Here is a 17,269-nt window from a genome sequence, read left to right on the forward strand (position 1 = left end):
ATTAAAAAGTCACAAACCCAAGCGATTGTAATTCAGGCGCCACCTATCCGTTCCTAGCGCTTGCATTTTGGGAACGTTTCCCCACCCTGCCGCAAGAGGGCCAGTATCGAACAGGGACGACGAACTCCGCGCTTATTCTGAGTTCCTGGTACTTTTTACTCCATATTTGGTTCTGTCGATTACGTTACCGTTCCGGATGATTCGTGGTAGTCAGTGGCGAGTGCAATTTACAATCCGAAGGAGTCGATTGATTCTAAAACTATATATTATTATGTAATAGTTTTGTATTTTGTTGTTTTTCAAGATTTTAAGTACTTCTTTATCTGGCCCCAAATAGTCTTCTTCAACTTAAAATTAATTACGAATTACCACCACACCACATCAAAAGTATTTTTAATTCCGAAAAGCGCCTTCACAAACACTAATTTAACAGAGATAAGATCAAAGACGGCGTTGAAAATCACGCAGATCAAACCAATCTTGATGATATTGAGAAACGCAACCAAAATAGAGGCGAAAAGCCCGCAGACGGCAGCTCCTAGCATTAATATTACAAAACCGCGGGCCGTGAGATATGGGTCGCAGATGCGCGCCCGCGCCTCACCCGTAATTAGTATACACGCAATAAATAATTGTTTCATTTCGGAACTACGAGCAGATCTCTGCAGATCGCCCGACTATTTATTACGAACCGCTAACGAACTGAATTACTAAATCCGTTACAAGTAAAAAAAACATGTTTTTTTCCCCGTGTAACTAGAATATTAACACATCAACGCTTTTTACGATTTAAACTCACATGTTTTATTGTCATTATATTATTTCTGGTGTTTCGAATATTTGACGGTTCTCGTAATCACTGATGTCGGTCAGTCGCGAGATAAAACCGTAAAAGTAATCTTAATTTTGTCTAAGAGTGATATATATTAACAATAGTCCGGCAAACGTTGTTTTGCCATATAAATTATTTCTAGGAGAGATAAATAACCTAGACACCGAGTGTAGCGCCATCTGCCGGGCTGATTTGTGAATCTAAACCATCCAGGGTGCCACCCAAACGCATACAAAATAAAATTATTCAAACCGGTCCAGCCGTTTAGGAGGACTTCTGTGACAAACACACGCACAGAAGAAATCTATATTTTATATACAAATATTAAAATCTTTGAATATGTTTAAAATTACCTGAATCCTACAAATCGTTCGACAATACAATTTCCATTACGTTTTCACAACTGTCATTTTGGATAGGTACGAACGCATCTTGTAAACACTATGGTTCATGATTATAACATAAAGCAATGCAAAATCTAACCAAGATCTAACCGTGGTCGGGTCGTGTGGGAAAATAATCTCGAGCGCAATCTACATCCGAGCTAGGTCCTAATTAATTTAGTAATCGTTCGTGACGACTTATTCCGGCCCTAGACCCGGCCACGGGCCTAACGAAATCACGACTCGGCAAGACAACGATAATCGTTATTTTAAATTTATTAAAATGTCCTCTTTAAGGACTATATCGGAACTCCTATATCGGACTGTATAATTTATTCTTGCGATGGAGTCTAGCGCTCAAGAATGAGGGCCATTATCATTTCTAAATGTGCACGTTTTGATTTATATATATCGTCTTCTCGCATTAAAACTGTATAATTTCAATACTTACTAATTTTACAGGAGTGTTTTAAAGGTTTAACATGTGATGTTTTTAATGTTAATCATCTTTGCAACACTTATTTTTTATCAGATACATTATCTGTCTTTTAAAGTAAGATAAAATTATGTATTAATTTTGTTAATAGTAGTCAAAATATAGGTAAACTAAAAAAAAACTAAACTACGCTCTTTTGACAGTATTTATGAGAAAAATACTGGTAATACCAAATGATTCCGCATAATAAACTCAATTTCGAATATTTTTGGAAACTGTACACTTTTAATGCGAAAAGACGATATATCATCGGGCGGTTTTTAATGGAGACGAACGAAACAGTCTATACAGGAGAATGATCAAAGTAATTGTTGATTTATGAATTGCAGCAAAGTGTATTCGTTAAATTGTTATGATAAATCTCAGGACTTTTGTTGCAGACAGGGAGACAAGTTAGCGGAATGTGTTTACAAATCGTTGGGATATCGGACGAAACCCTGAAAACAATATACTGCCGGCGATTTTCTTGGCAAAGGCCGAATACGCCGCCAATACTCCGACATCGCCGTCGTGTCGGTCCGACGGCGCCCGGAGCTTTACAATCAAAGCACAAGTACACGCGGCGATCACTTCACTGGGCTGATGGACTTTCGTTACATTAGATAAAAATAACGTCTCGAAAAACTATGGATATGACTCACGTAAAAATTTTAGAAAATTTAGAACAAAAACACCTCGTTACGGTTACAACGTGAATAGCTCTTTCAAACACGACAAAATCGTCAATAATAAAATACGATTTATTTTTACAATTCAATTTTCAAAAACATTTATGTTTCATAACGTCATTTCGAAGGTGTGAGAAAATTTAATAACTAGCAATTCCACTATTTTAAAATTAAATGTTGTTTTACTTTTAAATCCCTGCATTTCGTCGTCGTGGCCTAAATGATAAGACGCCCGATGCATACAATCGAGCGATGCGACTGTACCGGTGTTCGAATCCCGCAGGCAGGTACACATACTGGTGGTAGGACCTCTTGTGAAACCGCGCGGGTAGGTCCCACCACGCTGCCTATTTCTGCCGTGAACCAGCAAGCGTTTCGGTTTGAAGGGTGGGGCAGCCGTAGTAATTATACTCGAGACCTTAGAACTTATATCTCAAGATGGGTGACGCAGTTACGTCGTAGATGTCTATGGGCTCCAGTAACCACTTAACACAAGTTGGGCTATGAGCTCGTCCACCCACCTAAGCAATAAATAAATAAAACATTTTTCTAATAAAATACGTATTTGACACAACTTTAGTAACGACTAAGGATAATAAAATATTATTAAACCCACAAAAATTATAATTGCCGTAATACTGGTAATAGGGCTGGGCAGATCTTGTGAGTTGGCACGGGTAAGTAAAAACTATTCTACCTATTTCTATCGCGAAACATGCGTTCTGGTTTGAAGTATGGGGCAACCGTTGTATCTACAATAAAACTGAGAGTTGGAATCACGTCTCAAAGTGGGTGGTGGGCATTTACATTGGTGACGTTCATGAGCTCTTATAACAACTTAACAGCAAGTCGAGTACTTCAACCGTCTATACCCTCAGACACAGCCCACTGAGTTTCTCGCCGGATCTTCTCAGTGGATCGCGTTTCCGATCCGGTGGTAGATTCTGCGAAGCACGGCTCTTGCTTGGGTTCGTGTTAGCAACGTCGTCAGGTTTGAGCCCCGTGAGCTCATCTACTAGTCAAGGTTCCGCTGAAATAGCCTCTCAAGGCTATCAGCTAAGGTAGGAAAAAAAAATCAACCGTTTATGCAATAAATAAAAAATAAGTTGTGTGTACAATGAGGCCTTACGAAGGCGACAAATACACGAAATCGCACAAAGTTATGAAGCGATTTCAAATTCAATCGAATTCAAAATGTATCCCGGTTCTTTTAAAAAAAAAAAACGAAAAGCCTTCGTCACACAGGTGAAATAACGAGGGAACCGGACGGATGCTCACGTTAGGCTAACAAGTAAGAACAAGGCACGCCGGCGACTTTGATACCCGCTGCGAGACAGGACCGCTTGCGTGCTCACAGGCCGACCCTGCAACCGAGAGGCCGCGGACACACCGACACACATAGTGCCATTAACTTGAAGACAAAACCATGATGCCATTACCCTAAGGATATAAAAATTAAAGCAACGAAAACTAATCCTACGCGTTAATCCAGTAGAAAGGCTAAGGTTATATTTTACAGTGTTATTTTCTGTCCTTAATGCAAGTTTCAAGTTTTTAAGTTGCTGAAAATTACGTCACATAAATATACAGGTATAATGTCGGTGGAGGCGTCCCGGCTTTAATATCTTTGTATTCCGGTAGCCACTTAAGATCAAAAGGGCTGTTGAGCTCGGTTGATCTATCTCTGCAACACCCGGAGCTTTTTTGTCCATTGCATTCAATTTTAATTTAATTATATTATATAATTGACGGACGCAGTAGGCTATCCAATTTCAAAAACATGTTCATACATGAGCACGCTGTTCACTTATAAAATATATAAATATTTGGTATGCAACATTATCAAACCTCGTAAACTTCATCAAATAACTCCCTCATAATCAAAATAATAAAGCTTCACAATATTTATGGATTCTTAGCTGTGTTAGAATATCATGAACACGCTTATGTTTGTATGAGATATTTTTTCCTGCTTTATTCCTTTGGCTTTATTCCTGCGAAAGTAACTACTCACCTTTTTGAAGTCGACTAGTGCATTTACTACTCTACACCTTTTTTTTCCTACCTAAGCTGAGAGCCTTGAGAGGCTATTTCAGAGTAACCTTAACTAGTAGGTGAGCTCACATGGCTCGAATCTGACGACGTTGCTAACACGAACGCTAGCAAGAGTCGTGCGATTCGCAGAATCTAACACCAAATCGGAAACGCGACCCTCTGAGAAGATCCGGCGAGAAACTCAGTGGGCTGTGTCTGAGGTTTTATTTATTCGTCGAGCTCTTCGTCGCAAGCGACGGTTTCGACGAGAACGATGACCGAGCTCTACACCTAATACCTCAGATCGTCATTACAAAGACTAACAGAAGCGACACGCGCATTTTTATCAACTTCTAAAAATTAAAACCGTATCCAGCCGTTTCTAAACGTTCCTATGTTCTATAACCATGTATGCCTTATATCTTTTTAACATCAGCATACGTCGTCTCCCGAAGGATTTCGATGGACGCGCGCTCACGAGTCGCTTGATTTGTGCCGTATCTAATGAAGTATCAGCTTCTGACCGCGGGATAAGTCGCAAACTTGGTAATAATTAAATCGATAATCTTTATATTAATACGTGAAGCAAAAATTTTGTATCCCTTTTTACGAAAATTGCGCTGACGGAGGAGTATGAAATTTGCTACGCTTATAGAGAATATAGAGAAGAAGTACACAATGCTAATTTTTTTTTTTAATAATGCATAAAAGATACATTAAATCAATAAAGAAAACATTATACACACTACATACCATGTATTTGACGCACACACGCATGCATACTATTTATTGTCAAACTTTTGTTCTTGACGTCTGTTGTCAAATTGAGAATGGATTAAATATTTTTTGTCTTTATTAATATTTTTTATAATGTAGTCTTGGCGAAATTTGTGATTATAGAAGTATAAATTTTTGAAAACAGAATCATAATTTCAATTAATTAGTCGAATTTCAACTACTGCGGGACCACTAGTGAATTATTACATTTGTTTCCGCGCTTCTTTTTTGTAGGTGAACATATTGACAGTTTTAATGACAGTACAATAATCGTCCTAAATGAATCGTTATTCAAAGGATTGGAGTATTAGTATTATTAGCTAGTTCCACTTGTAGGTACGCTATCAAAATTCAAATTCAAATTTTACGTTTTTGATCGCGAGAACTCTTCAGTAATCGAGTCATTGGTTATTTTAAAAGGAAGATTATTAACTGTAGTTTAATTTAAGTTAGCGAATGCCTAGTCCGAACCCGTAGAGGTCACTTTGAGACTTCTTCGATACGTAGATATCGATATCTCAATTGCGTTGCGTGTCCCGTCCTTAAAACTAAAACGTATGACTGTTTCCCGGTCGAAATATGCCCGATAATGATATCTACCCGGTTCACATTAGGCCCTACCACCAGTAAACACCAGTTGACGATCGTAGTACAAAGGTATGATACTCAAAGATCACTGCTGGGGTATCCGTTTAATATCTTGGTCCCTTTAGAGATATCAAGGTTAGTAGGTATTATTCTTAACCAGAACGCATAGCCCAAAATTACTTATAATTAAAAACCTTTACGAATTTAATCTCTGGCTCATTATTCGACATCATCAATATTCTGATTACTTTACATCTTTGGAGGATGTATTTGTTCAGATTTGAGATCGCCTTTCGCAAAAAACGTATGTTTAAAATACTTCGATCAACAATAGTAACTAGATAAAGGGATACGTACAAAATTAAAGCAAAAACTGTCCGCGTGAATATATACTTATATAGCTACATTCGTTTACTAACAAACGGAGAAAAAAGTTTTGAAACACTTTTACTTTCAAACTAATAACAACTATGGCACCTAGTAATAAAGTCACAAATCTCCAAAACATTATCTAATACTTACGATCATTCGTCACATAAAACGAGCAAAGCAATAAATTACTCCTGTCACTTACCAATAAAAAGACATATTTTAAACAACTTTTAATGTTAAATCAATCTTAAGGTGCAACAAATAAAGTAACTTTTCTCTTAATTGCTCTGAGAACTAACATCGTTTTGCTTTATTTATTTTTGCTTCTTGAAATGCCGATTTCTATTTACTACAAGAGGTAAGGGAGTCGCGCTTAACACTAAAATAATTTATTAATGAATTAAAGTAAAAGTTTAGTTGTTTACTGTTTATGTTTTGGAAATGTATGTTTGTTAGTATCTATACATTACTTATTATTTTATTAGCGTTACGTTTTTGTGTAATATATATTTTTAAGTTTTCGCGACCAGTGCACATAATAAAACAACGTTTAAACGGTTTCAAGCGTGGTATTTTTATTACAATGTTTCGGCCACATTTCAGTAGCCGTGAGCACGGAAGGCAAAGATGTCCAGTGTCAATAAGCGGAGTTCTTAGCTGGCTTATAAAAGTCATCTCTTGTTTCTCTGGCGACAATCGAGATCCATTCTGCACACGTGATTGCTAGGAAAGCTAAAATAAAAATGGAAAGCTAAGTATCTAATGAGAGTCCAACAAACAGACACAAAAGCAGCATTAACCAATTTTAACCAACTAATTTTGAAGTGCTGCTAACAAATTTTAAAAAATTATTACAAAACAAATCTACTCCATGCATTTACTGTTCTGTTAAGCAAAAGTTTGTCCATGTGTTGGCCGAGCCTTGGCCAACATTTGTAGCGGTGGTTAAAAATCGGTAATTTTGTTCAAAATTTAATATTATTTATAAGTTTAAAGCTTACAATATAGTTTATACTTCATGTACTTACCGAAAGTAAGATACTCCGGCCGTTAAATTGCTTTTTCGGGCCTTATTTTTGCAACTTTTGAATACACACTGCGGTATTGTGAGACGGGTTGACATTGGCTGTGTTTGAAGAGAACTAAACAAAATAAGAGCTCACATTTCAAGTGCGCTGTTATTTGACGAGACGGATTTTATGCACCGACCCGAAATCTAGTTACTATTGTTGATCGAAGTTAAAATATATTCTTTTTTTTTTATGATTGAAGGATTACTGGTGGCCCGGAGGCCTTTCCAGTTTCACCAGGACAGGTGGGCGAGCAAAGGCTCAGCCAGGAGGAGTGGGATTTGCTAACAGCTACCCGAGCGCCTCCGAAGGAGACCTAACAGCTCAAGAGCAGCTGCTTCGCGAATGAATCTACTACCGGATCGGAATCGCGACCCGCTCAGAAGTCCGGCGAGAAACTCAGCGAGCTGATTCATGGGTTAGGTTGCACGGCGAACTTTTTGTCGAGTTCGACGAGTACGGTTACCGGGGTCCCTAAGCCTGCTCCTAGTGTTAGAGCTGAAGGCGTCTAGTGCAAAGGTTATTGGATCTGATGGATCCGTAAGGACGTGTAAAATATATTCTATGAAATAACCACTGACCGTTAAGATGCCTTGTACTGACTAATTAAAGAAAATTAATGAGAACTTGGATGTTTTCGATCTATTTTAAACATTTTTTAATAAGGATCTTCGAAAAACAATCCCTAATAGAAATTACAAGACATTGATTCAATGAAACGCGTCTCGAATTAAAACGGTGACACGTGTCTAGTGTTTTTATTGAAAATATCATTTATTTAAAAACATACAATTATTTTAACTTTTAACGTAATCATTTTGTGGATTTACGCAATAACTCGTTATTAATTCAACTGGTAAATGTTTAATTCTGTACCGCGACGGGGAGCCTATAGATTGGATGCAATTTCGCAAGCCGTGTATAATCGACTTCTAACTAAATTTACATTAATAGAAAATTATTATTTAAGAAAAATAATTATTATAGTTAGTTTATTTAATTTAAAAAACGTATTAAAAAAACGTTGTTGTTCGATAAAAATTCTAGATTATTATTTCTCAGACAGATACTTAATGAAGAAATGATACGGAATTTCAAACGCCTGTTTTTTTTTGTTTTTTAATCAATATGTCATCGTTAACTACCTACACTTAATTCATACATTAAACTTGTTTTAAAGAAGATTTATGGCAAGCAACGCATGCACAAATTTAAAAAACATATCTCTACTTATTAGGTTTCGCGCTATTGTAAGTTATCATCTTATTTTGTAAAATTCAACTCATAAAATTTGGTGGTAGCTCTAGTAGAGATTCCAAGGCCTTTTCATTCCAATCGTTATTTTTATTTTCAACTACATACAATTAGAACAAAAATATCGCTAGATTACTACAAGTGGCGCCATCTCTTAGCTCAAATGGATTTTATGTGACAGCTGTCACATTACGTACGAAAATAAACGTATTAGAAGCCGTATTTTAAACCAATTTCACGGTTCTTCAAATATTGTTTACGTAAATAATAAATTATTTGGCTTTAGTAATTACAATTTCAACACGTAATATCGTTAAATACTCACACAGCATAGCCCGGAACAGCTGACATCTGTCAAAACTTTTAACACAAATGCTCACAAAAAGACGTAAAATAAGCGTAAAACACACATTTATCATGTATGAACGATTAAAAATGTTGTCTAACGAAAGAAAATTCACATTTAGAGTCGTTTTCGGCAATATTCCACGAGGTTCGAGGGAACACAAAACATAACCTATACTAGAATTTGTAATGTATATTTATGATAAAATTTAGTTTCCAAAGGACCAAAATTCACAAACTTACATTATATCAATACATTTGTTGGTTGGTTTATTAGTAAATTTTATATCATTCGGTACTTTATATAGTGCTGTGTCTTCAAATATGCACTTAGTACCAGATAGAGTTTTAAAGAAAGAATTTATCTTATGGCATTAACATTGTACCTCTTATCATTTAACGTTTTTGCTGTAAATATAATAAAACTGAAAGAGGACAAAACTTATCCTCAATCAATTTACATATTCAATACTAAATGATAAATTCTCTTCTACTAAGAATATTTTAAAAACTTTTTTCACATTATTATTTCTTGATACAGCATTAATTCTCACTAATTAACCTATTTTCACTTTATTGATGTTATAAACTTATGAGGATTTTATGCACTTAGACACAAATGCAGCACTGCTGTTAGTCGACCCATATGGAATATTGCCAAAAGCGGTCTCGATGACCCACCTTCTTCATAATCCCAGTCTTCCGCTTGGAGAAAGTTGTGTACCGTCGCAGTTTATTATCTATATACTCCATTTTGATCTTGACGCGACCTTTAGTCTTTTTGCCATTAGAAGGGGGTGACTTCTTGGGTTGCAGGGAGGCATAACCATCATCAGCTATGTCCGGCATTGGGCAGTGGTCGAGGGGAACGCTTTGTGATGGTCTATCATCGTAGCACTGGTCCGATGGACGTTTGACTCCAGCCCTGGGCATCGGGCAAGGTTGCATGCCGGGCCGCAAGGGGCCAGCACCGCCGAGCGCGCTCGGAGGCCTGCCCGCGCTGTACATGTCCGGCATCTCCCCCAACAACCCCATGTAAGACGGCCCGAAGCGGGACTCCCGCGCTCCGCCGGGCGCGTCCATGATCACCTCGCAGTACGCCACAGTAACCGGTGCGCAAAAGCGCTATACACAACTCACCGTTCGAACGACGAACGGAGACTAACCGAACACGCGAAAGAACCGAGGGCGGGACTGACGGCTCGGCCGCTCGGACCGCAACTGACTTCGCGCGGCTCCGTCCCGCGCGTCTCGATCGCTAGCCGTCTCGCTCGCACGACCCGTCCCGCCCCGCACCGGAGCGAGACGGTCTGTCGCGAGCTCACGTAACCCGACACATCCGTTGGAAAAGCGCCTTTCGTCGGGAGCCCGCGAACGGTTTTCAGTGCCCGAAATTCGTATGAAAATAGAGCTTTTATTTTGAGTTTATTTCGTAAATAGAAATAATAGAGTCGGAAGTGGAGCGGTACGGGCGCGCGGCGGGCGGTGGGCAGTGCCGGAGCCATATTTAGACTCGAGCCGTGCCAAATACGGCTAGCGACGGTCAAATGGGGCCACTGAAATCCCTCCTACCTACACCTGGCGATTTTCACGTCTAATAATTAAAAACTTTGTCACGTCACTTTTCAAACGACTCGCTCATACCAGAATGAGTACCGTGCATATATTAGCATCATTCAATTTATATGTACATTATAATATGTATAAACTCGCCTGAACCACTCGATGAACATTTTCCATTTTCTTGGAAAGAAACTCCACATCTGCCTATACATACTGTATATATATTGTACCTTTTAAAATAGTATTTATCTATGTTACAGTTAATTACTTGGTCGTTTTGTATTCCCATTTAAATTCTCATTTATGATACAGTTTAATTTGCGTATTATTAATTTAAAATGAGCAAACGTAACATTTTCACTTGTTTTTTTTTTAAACATTACGCTCAATAGTTGATAACATTGCGATATTTATAAAAAATTCAGAGAAATATCCCTAATTTTGTTGAAATTGGTAGTAGGACGTCTTGTGAGTTTGCACTGGTAGATACCACCACCCTGCCTTTTCCTGCCGATAATGCAATAATGCGTTCCGATTAGAAGGACGGGAAAATCCATCATTAGGTACCTATATAGAATTGAGAGTTAGATCCCATGTCTCAAGATGAATAGCGGTATTTACCTTATTCATGTAGGTATATGGGGTTCGGTAATCATTTAATACAACGTGGGCCGTGAGCACGTTCTGACTGAGTATGGAATGCTCTCGAAGCGGACACGGACCATTTTTTTTAGCTTCGCCTTGACGGTGAGCTCACGGGGCTCAAACCGAGAGCGTTGCTAACACTGACCCTAGCAAGAGCAGTGCTTCGCAGAATCTACCACCGGATAGGAAACGCGACCCACTGAGAAGATCCGGCGAGAAACTCAGTGGGCTGTGTCTATGGGTTAAATCGGTCGGACGGTGACCGGTGCTTGAGGTACCGAAAAGCACCGTTAATGGATCGGGAGGATCCGTATTGACATGTGCGCACGGGCAATGCTAACGTCCTTGCGCTACGGTGGCCACTCAGTATCAGGTCGGCTGTAGGCTTGTCTGCTAACAAAGGCATTAAAAGCTACGCCCGCAAGTAGGTATGTTACTGGTTACCATTATTAGGATCTCGGTTTAAAACTAGTCAAAGAGGATAAGACTGAAACAGGACCCAAAAATAGACTTACAGCAAAATACCATAAGGTTTATTTATCGAATGGATTCTGGAGAATTTTTTTTTGTTATTGCTTTCGATGTGCGGGCGAATTTAGGGGTATATTAGATTATTTGGTGGTAGGACGTCTTGTGATTCCACACGGGTAGGTACCACCACCCCGCCTATTTCAGCCGTGAAGCAGTAATACGTTTCGGTTCGAAGGGTGGGGCAGCCGTTGAATTATACTGAAACCTTAGAACTCATACCTCAAGGCGGCATTTACGTTGTAGATGTCTATACCAGTACCCGCTAATATTGTTATAGATGTCTATACTAGTCCAGTAACCGCTTAACATCAGATGGGCTGTGAGCTCGTCCACTAATCTAAGTAATAAATAAAAACAGCGCTTTAAGTGATTACTGCACATTGAAACACATAACAACCAAATCTCAGTTGTTTCCTATAACAGTCGCCTACGCTTTTAAATTCAACCCGTAATGTTTTGTTTTCGATAAAGTAGATCAGCGTTATGTATCCGGACCTCTTACTACGCCGCAACAGCAATATTCGACAGTAGAAGTCGAAGAAAATCATTCAAAATCTCGAATACTTAATGCGAAACACATCTATTAAGAATAACGGTAGACACTGTTATTCTTTCTCACCAAAAACAGTGAAATCATAATCAAATAGACACCCTATTATAACCAAATCCGCTTAACCTCGTTTTTTTTGGGTTATTTTATGGTGTTATTGGCAGAAAATCTGTATTTTCACGTCGCCAATCGCCCACCGCTGGCACTCATCGGTTTTCCATTTTAAGATAGTTTTATTGTGCTAGCTAGCTGCTTAGTCAGAGTTCAACGAACTTGTTACGCTTTTGTTCCGTTTATTCTGAAAATGCTTTTTTATTCATAACATTTTGTTTCAATTTCCGCAGTTTTATATATTTTCTTGATACTGGCCAGCGAGCTATCACTACTAAATCAAAAACGCTGTTCAATATTAGGTGGGCACTGCTTCTTGCGCTAGTCGCCTATCATTGGGACCTTTTCTCGTCCGGTGAATCTAGTATGACCCCTCGAGTTCACTAGAATAGTTAGGAAAATAAAGGTATTCTATTGGATATGGCTCCAAACAGGCCTGTCAAAAAATGACCGAAGATTTTTAAGTTAAAATCAATAATTTTTAATGGAGTCACTGGTCGTCAGCCCACAGACGTCCACATCGGCCTCCGCCCAAAGATCTCCACAACGCCTAGTCCTGCGTAGTCCGCACCTAGCGAATCCCTGCAACCTTCAGCATGTTGTAGGTCTATGTCATTTAGTAACGTCACTCATTGACCCAATATGCAAAATAGGCATATTGTGTCCGATAATATTCAAAGACTGTTTTGGTTTTTTTAATGGCCTTTGTCGGCAGACGATGGTAAGATAAGAAGTCATGGTCGCTCACGGTAACGCCAGAGACAAACTGCCGAAGACCACTCTCCGCCAGTCCCGTCTGAAGAAAGACATATCATAGCGTCCAAGAAACACCGTGGAAGGGAGTTCACGAAAAATTTTACGACGAATTTAGAAGCGCACTTATTTTATCTTACCACAAAACAATTGAAGTTTATATTATGTAGGTACATTTTAAGATTAAATTCACAATGCTTCGTTGCTTATTGTGGCGATCATACATGTGTGTATCATACAACGCAAGATAATTGACAGATGCCTGAATCTCGCTTACGACATTTTCAAGATAAAGCGCATATATGAGTCGTCTATTATCAAAGGTGGCAATCTGTGCATTTGGACAAAAAAAATTTATTGATATGTCAATACAGATTGATTTGAATATAATCGTCTCGTTCAAAGAATACGGTTCAAAACCTGCATTAAATAAAGGTTAATAGTTAACCTGTTATTTATCTAAGATGTCGTTCCGAAGAGTTTTGTGACTGCCGATGGAATACAAAGTCAATAATTCGTTTTTCTGATTTACCAATCATTGTCCAAAAGTCAGATTGCCGCCTTTGATAATAGTCGACTCATATACAAGTTCCGAATAACAACATTCGGACCGTTGATCTACCGAGCAAATATCACCCGCTTGGTGGAAGATCTTCCCTTTGTCGTACATCTCCCCAAACTTATTATATTTACATTTTTAAGTATTAACAATAGACCATCCATATGTTATAAGAATCAGATCAAAGCCACTTTTGAGTTTCAATTTCGGGTTTCATATATTTATAGACGTATTTGTTCATTCTGCGTGCAAAGAAACGTAAAAGACGACATTTTGAATAAAATTATCAATTTATATCGTGAAGCTAATTTACGATTATGCCAAATTATCCTTAATTTATCATCTTATCATATTTGACTGACTCAGTAGGGCAGTAGGTAGTTAAGCCCTGGGTTTTGGGCCGATGATCGTGGATTCATTTCCAGATCGGGCAAACATTCCTGTGATGAAAAAGTTTGTTTGTTCTTCATCTAGGTGTTTAACATCTATATTTAAACGTATTTAAGTATTTATGTCAATCTCAGGTACTCATAAACACAGGGAATCCTAGTTTGGGACCGGATGACCGTGCGTGATTTGCTCCGAGTTTTTATTATTATTATTACTATTATTCATAACATAATAATAAAAATCATTCGTCAATCACGAAAACTGATAACGTATTTGACATGTGGGATTATAACAAACGCGAGACAAATGTGGCCGTAACATGTTTGCGATTGGAGAGAACTTAAGACATGTATCTACACAGTTCAATTTTTATAATAACAAAAAAAATCGTATTTCGGTGATCCCATTACATCGTGGTTTAAGCCGAATTTACATTACGAAATTAGTGGCGTGAAATTAATTTCGTGACATTAGTTTTACCAACAGTTTCACGTGTAATTTAATACTTTCGTAATGCATGCATTAATTTCATGCATGTAAATTAGTTTCGTGCCCTGCGCGATTTTTTTGTGAAATTAGTGTCATGCAACTAGTTTCATAGTGTAGACGCGACGTGAAACTAATGTCGCGAAAGGGCCTGCGCTGTGCGGACGTGTGTATTGTTAGTTCGGACGCGCTTCAAGCGTTGAAAATGGCAAACCAATGATGGAGTACAGAAAAAAATATAGATCTTATTAATGAATATCAATGACAATGGTCCCGAAACACCTATAGTAAAAAATCAAAATTATCTTCACTCATTCGAAAATAGTTTTTATAACTCTCAGGATCTTCATCTGCTAATTCAGAGACTAACTTCATTGCACCTAAATGCCTTCTTGTTGACCATCCTCGAATCTACCAACTTTTTTTTTCTGGATAGTATTTTTTTAAGTTTATAGGTATATAAGCATTTCTTTAGCTACATTGAATATAGCAAATTATAGCTTTGATACTGTTGGCGCCATGGTTACTGCGATACTGTGGATTTCGCGACACTAATTTTTTAACGAAATTACTTTCGCATATATCGAAACTACTTTCGTGAAACTGAGCTCAACATGCATGACACTAATTTCGTAATGTAAACTCGGCATTACAGAGCACGCCCTATAGTTAAAATATATAATGTCTACCTCAGAAGCTATAAATATATATACACTAAGGTTATGTATATAGAAGGATAATCAAAATATATTTTTATTGCTTAGATGGGTGGACGAACTCACAGCCCACCTGATGTTAAGTGGTTACTGGAGCCCATAGACATCTACAACGTAAATGCACCACCCACCTTGAGATATAATTTCTAAGGTCTCAAGTATAGTTACATTTAATATATATAGTAAATTTAGTGTATTACGTGTGCTAGTAGAAAAGAAAACACAGTTTAATTTCTACATTCGTCCGTACCAGCCTCAGCGCAGTTTTAATTATCCGAGTACGCTGTTCGGAAATAATTAATACCGTCAATAAAACAAAGTATACGTAAATTCATAAAAACCGATAAAATGGAGTAACAGTTCTTAATGGCTTTCTAAGCAAATACCCGAGCTGGCGGTCTGGCATGCCGGCGCATACCTCGCCAAATCTGGCAGCGGCCGCGTATGGCACTGTTGACGCAATGCCTTTGAATATGCCACACTTGTTCGAGTACGTATGATGTTAATTCGACATGAGATTTTCCGGTATGCATTAATAATGTTGGTATTGCTTTATTTCGTTCCTCAAATTAATATTTTATTTTTATGTATTACCTACCTACTTTATTTATGAATTGTTCCCTCAGACACAGCCCACTGATTTTCTCGCCGGATCTTCTCAGTGAGTCGCCTTTCCGATCCGGTGGTAAATTCTGTAAAGCACGGCTCTTGCTAGGGTTCGTGTTAGCAACGTCGTCAGATTTGAGGCCCGTTAGTTAAGGTTACGCGGAAATAGCCTCTCAAGGCTCTCAGATTAGGTAGGTGAAAAAAAAGAATTGTTTCTAAGTGCTTCATAATTCAAAGGTAAATGAATAAGGTTGACAATTCACAACTGGTGTCTTGTGATCACGATCACACATCTAAGCAATAAATTTTAAAGTAATAGTTACATTTGCAGACGAGTCCTTCCTCGATAACTGTCGAAATGACTTGTGATCACGATCACACATCTAAGTAACACATTTTAATGTAATAGTTACATTTTCAGACGCATCCTTCCTCGATTAATCTATAGAAAAAATCGCTTTGTTAGTAAATTTACAACAGCGTCAAACTTTTCGAAATCATCATCAGATGCGCAACGTAAAGTTGAAAATCGCGAATCTAATTTGTTGGATCGACTTCATGTAAATGTTTTTATTGCATGTAGCGATGCATAAATTAAAAAAACAATCTGGTTTAGAACACTAGCAATTTATTTCGTAGAAATCTGTCATTTACAATACTCATGATTCAGGTACATTACAGAAATCATTATAATATGAAATCTGTGGTATACATTGCATGACTTTAAAAATTCAACAGCGCAATGTCGCACGTATAAAACATGTTCTCATTCGTGACAAGAAGTCAATATATTTTTCTTACTCATTCACTGGTAGCCTAATGGGCTATTCTAATTACGCCCGAACGGATAGGTGAGCTCACGGACTGAACCTAAGAGAATTTGCTAACACTGTTCATGATCATTGTTCTCTTGTCTCAACTCCCTGCCACTGTGATCCACCAGCTTCTTCTATTTAACTTCAAACTGGAATCGTTTGAAATTCTTTTTTTTTCTACCTAATCATTGGTAGGCTAAGGGGCTATTTCAACTTCGCGCGGACAGGTGGTGAGCTTACGGGCTGAACCTGAGAGAATTTGCTAACACTAGCCCTGGCAAAAGCAGTGCTTGGCAGAGTCTACCACCGAATCGGAATCGCGACCCACTGAGAAGATCCGACGAGAAACTCAGATCTATAATCTTTTTTTTTTTATTGCCCTTGTAGGCAGACGAGCATACGGCCCACCTGATGGTGAGTGGTTACCGTCGCCCATGGACTTCAGCAATGCCAGGGGCAGAGCCAAGCCGCTGCCTACCGCTGATCCTATCCACGGGAGGATGCAAAAAATTGCTCTCTGATAACCATTTCGCAGTAACTAAGCCGTTGGCTCCACAATGGCCAAGAGGAATTCTCGGACAACGCTTAATAAAAGCACCCGTAGTCAGGATTAATGTGTCGATTTTTTTAATTCAATATAAACGATAGATCTGTTAGAATAAAAGGTGAACACGATAGATTTGTTTTAAAACGCTTGACCCTAAACAACCAGTAACCGAAAACAT

The 17,269-nt window shown here is 38.3% G+C and overlaps 1 protein-coding gene and 1 long non-coding RNA gene across 2 annotated transcripts in view; both read right to left on the reverse strand.

Moving 5' to 3' along the window:
• Nucleotides 1–10,202, reverse strand: part of LOC101745469 (serum response factor homolog) — a 310,721-nt gene extending 300,519 nt beyond the window's left edge. The window contains exon 1 of the mRNA XM_038019190.2: nucleotides 9,501–10,202. Within this exon, the coding sequence (XP_037875118.1) occupies nucleotides 9,501–9,902 (402 nt within the window). The 5' untranslated portion in view covers nucleotides 9,903–10,202. The remainder of the gene's footprint in view (nucleotides 1–9,500) is intronic.
• Nucleotides 6,700–7,386, reverse strand: LOC134201060 (uncharacterized). The gene is made up of 2 exons (XR_009976221.1): nucleotides 7,179–7,386; nucleotides 6,700–6,882 (listed from the first exon to the last, which is right to left on the reverse strand). It is a non-coding gene; the product is annotated as an uncharacterized LOC134201060 (long non-coding RNA).
• Nucleotides 10,203–17,269: the final 7,067 nt, after the last annotated feature.

The sequence above is a fragment of the Bombyx mori genome, chromosome 23, assembly GCF_030269925.1.
Source record: "Bombyx mori chromosome 23, ASM3026992v2".
NCBI classification, from domain to species: Eukaryota; Metazoa; Arthropoda; class Insecta; order Lepidoptera; family Bombycidae; genus Bombyx; species Bombyx mori.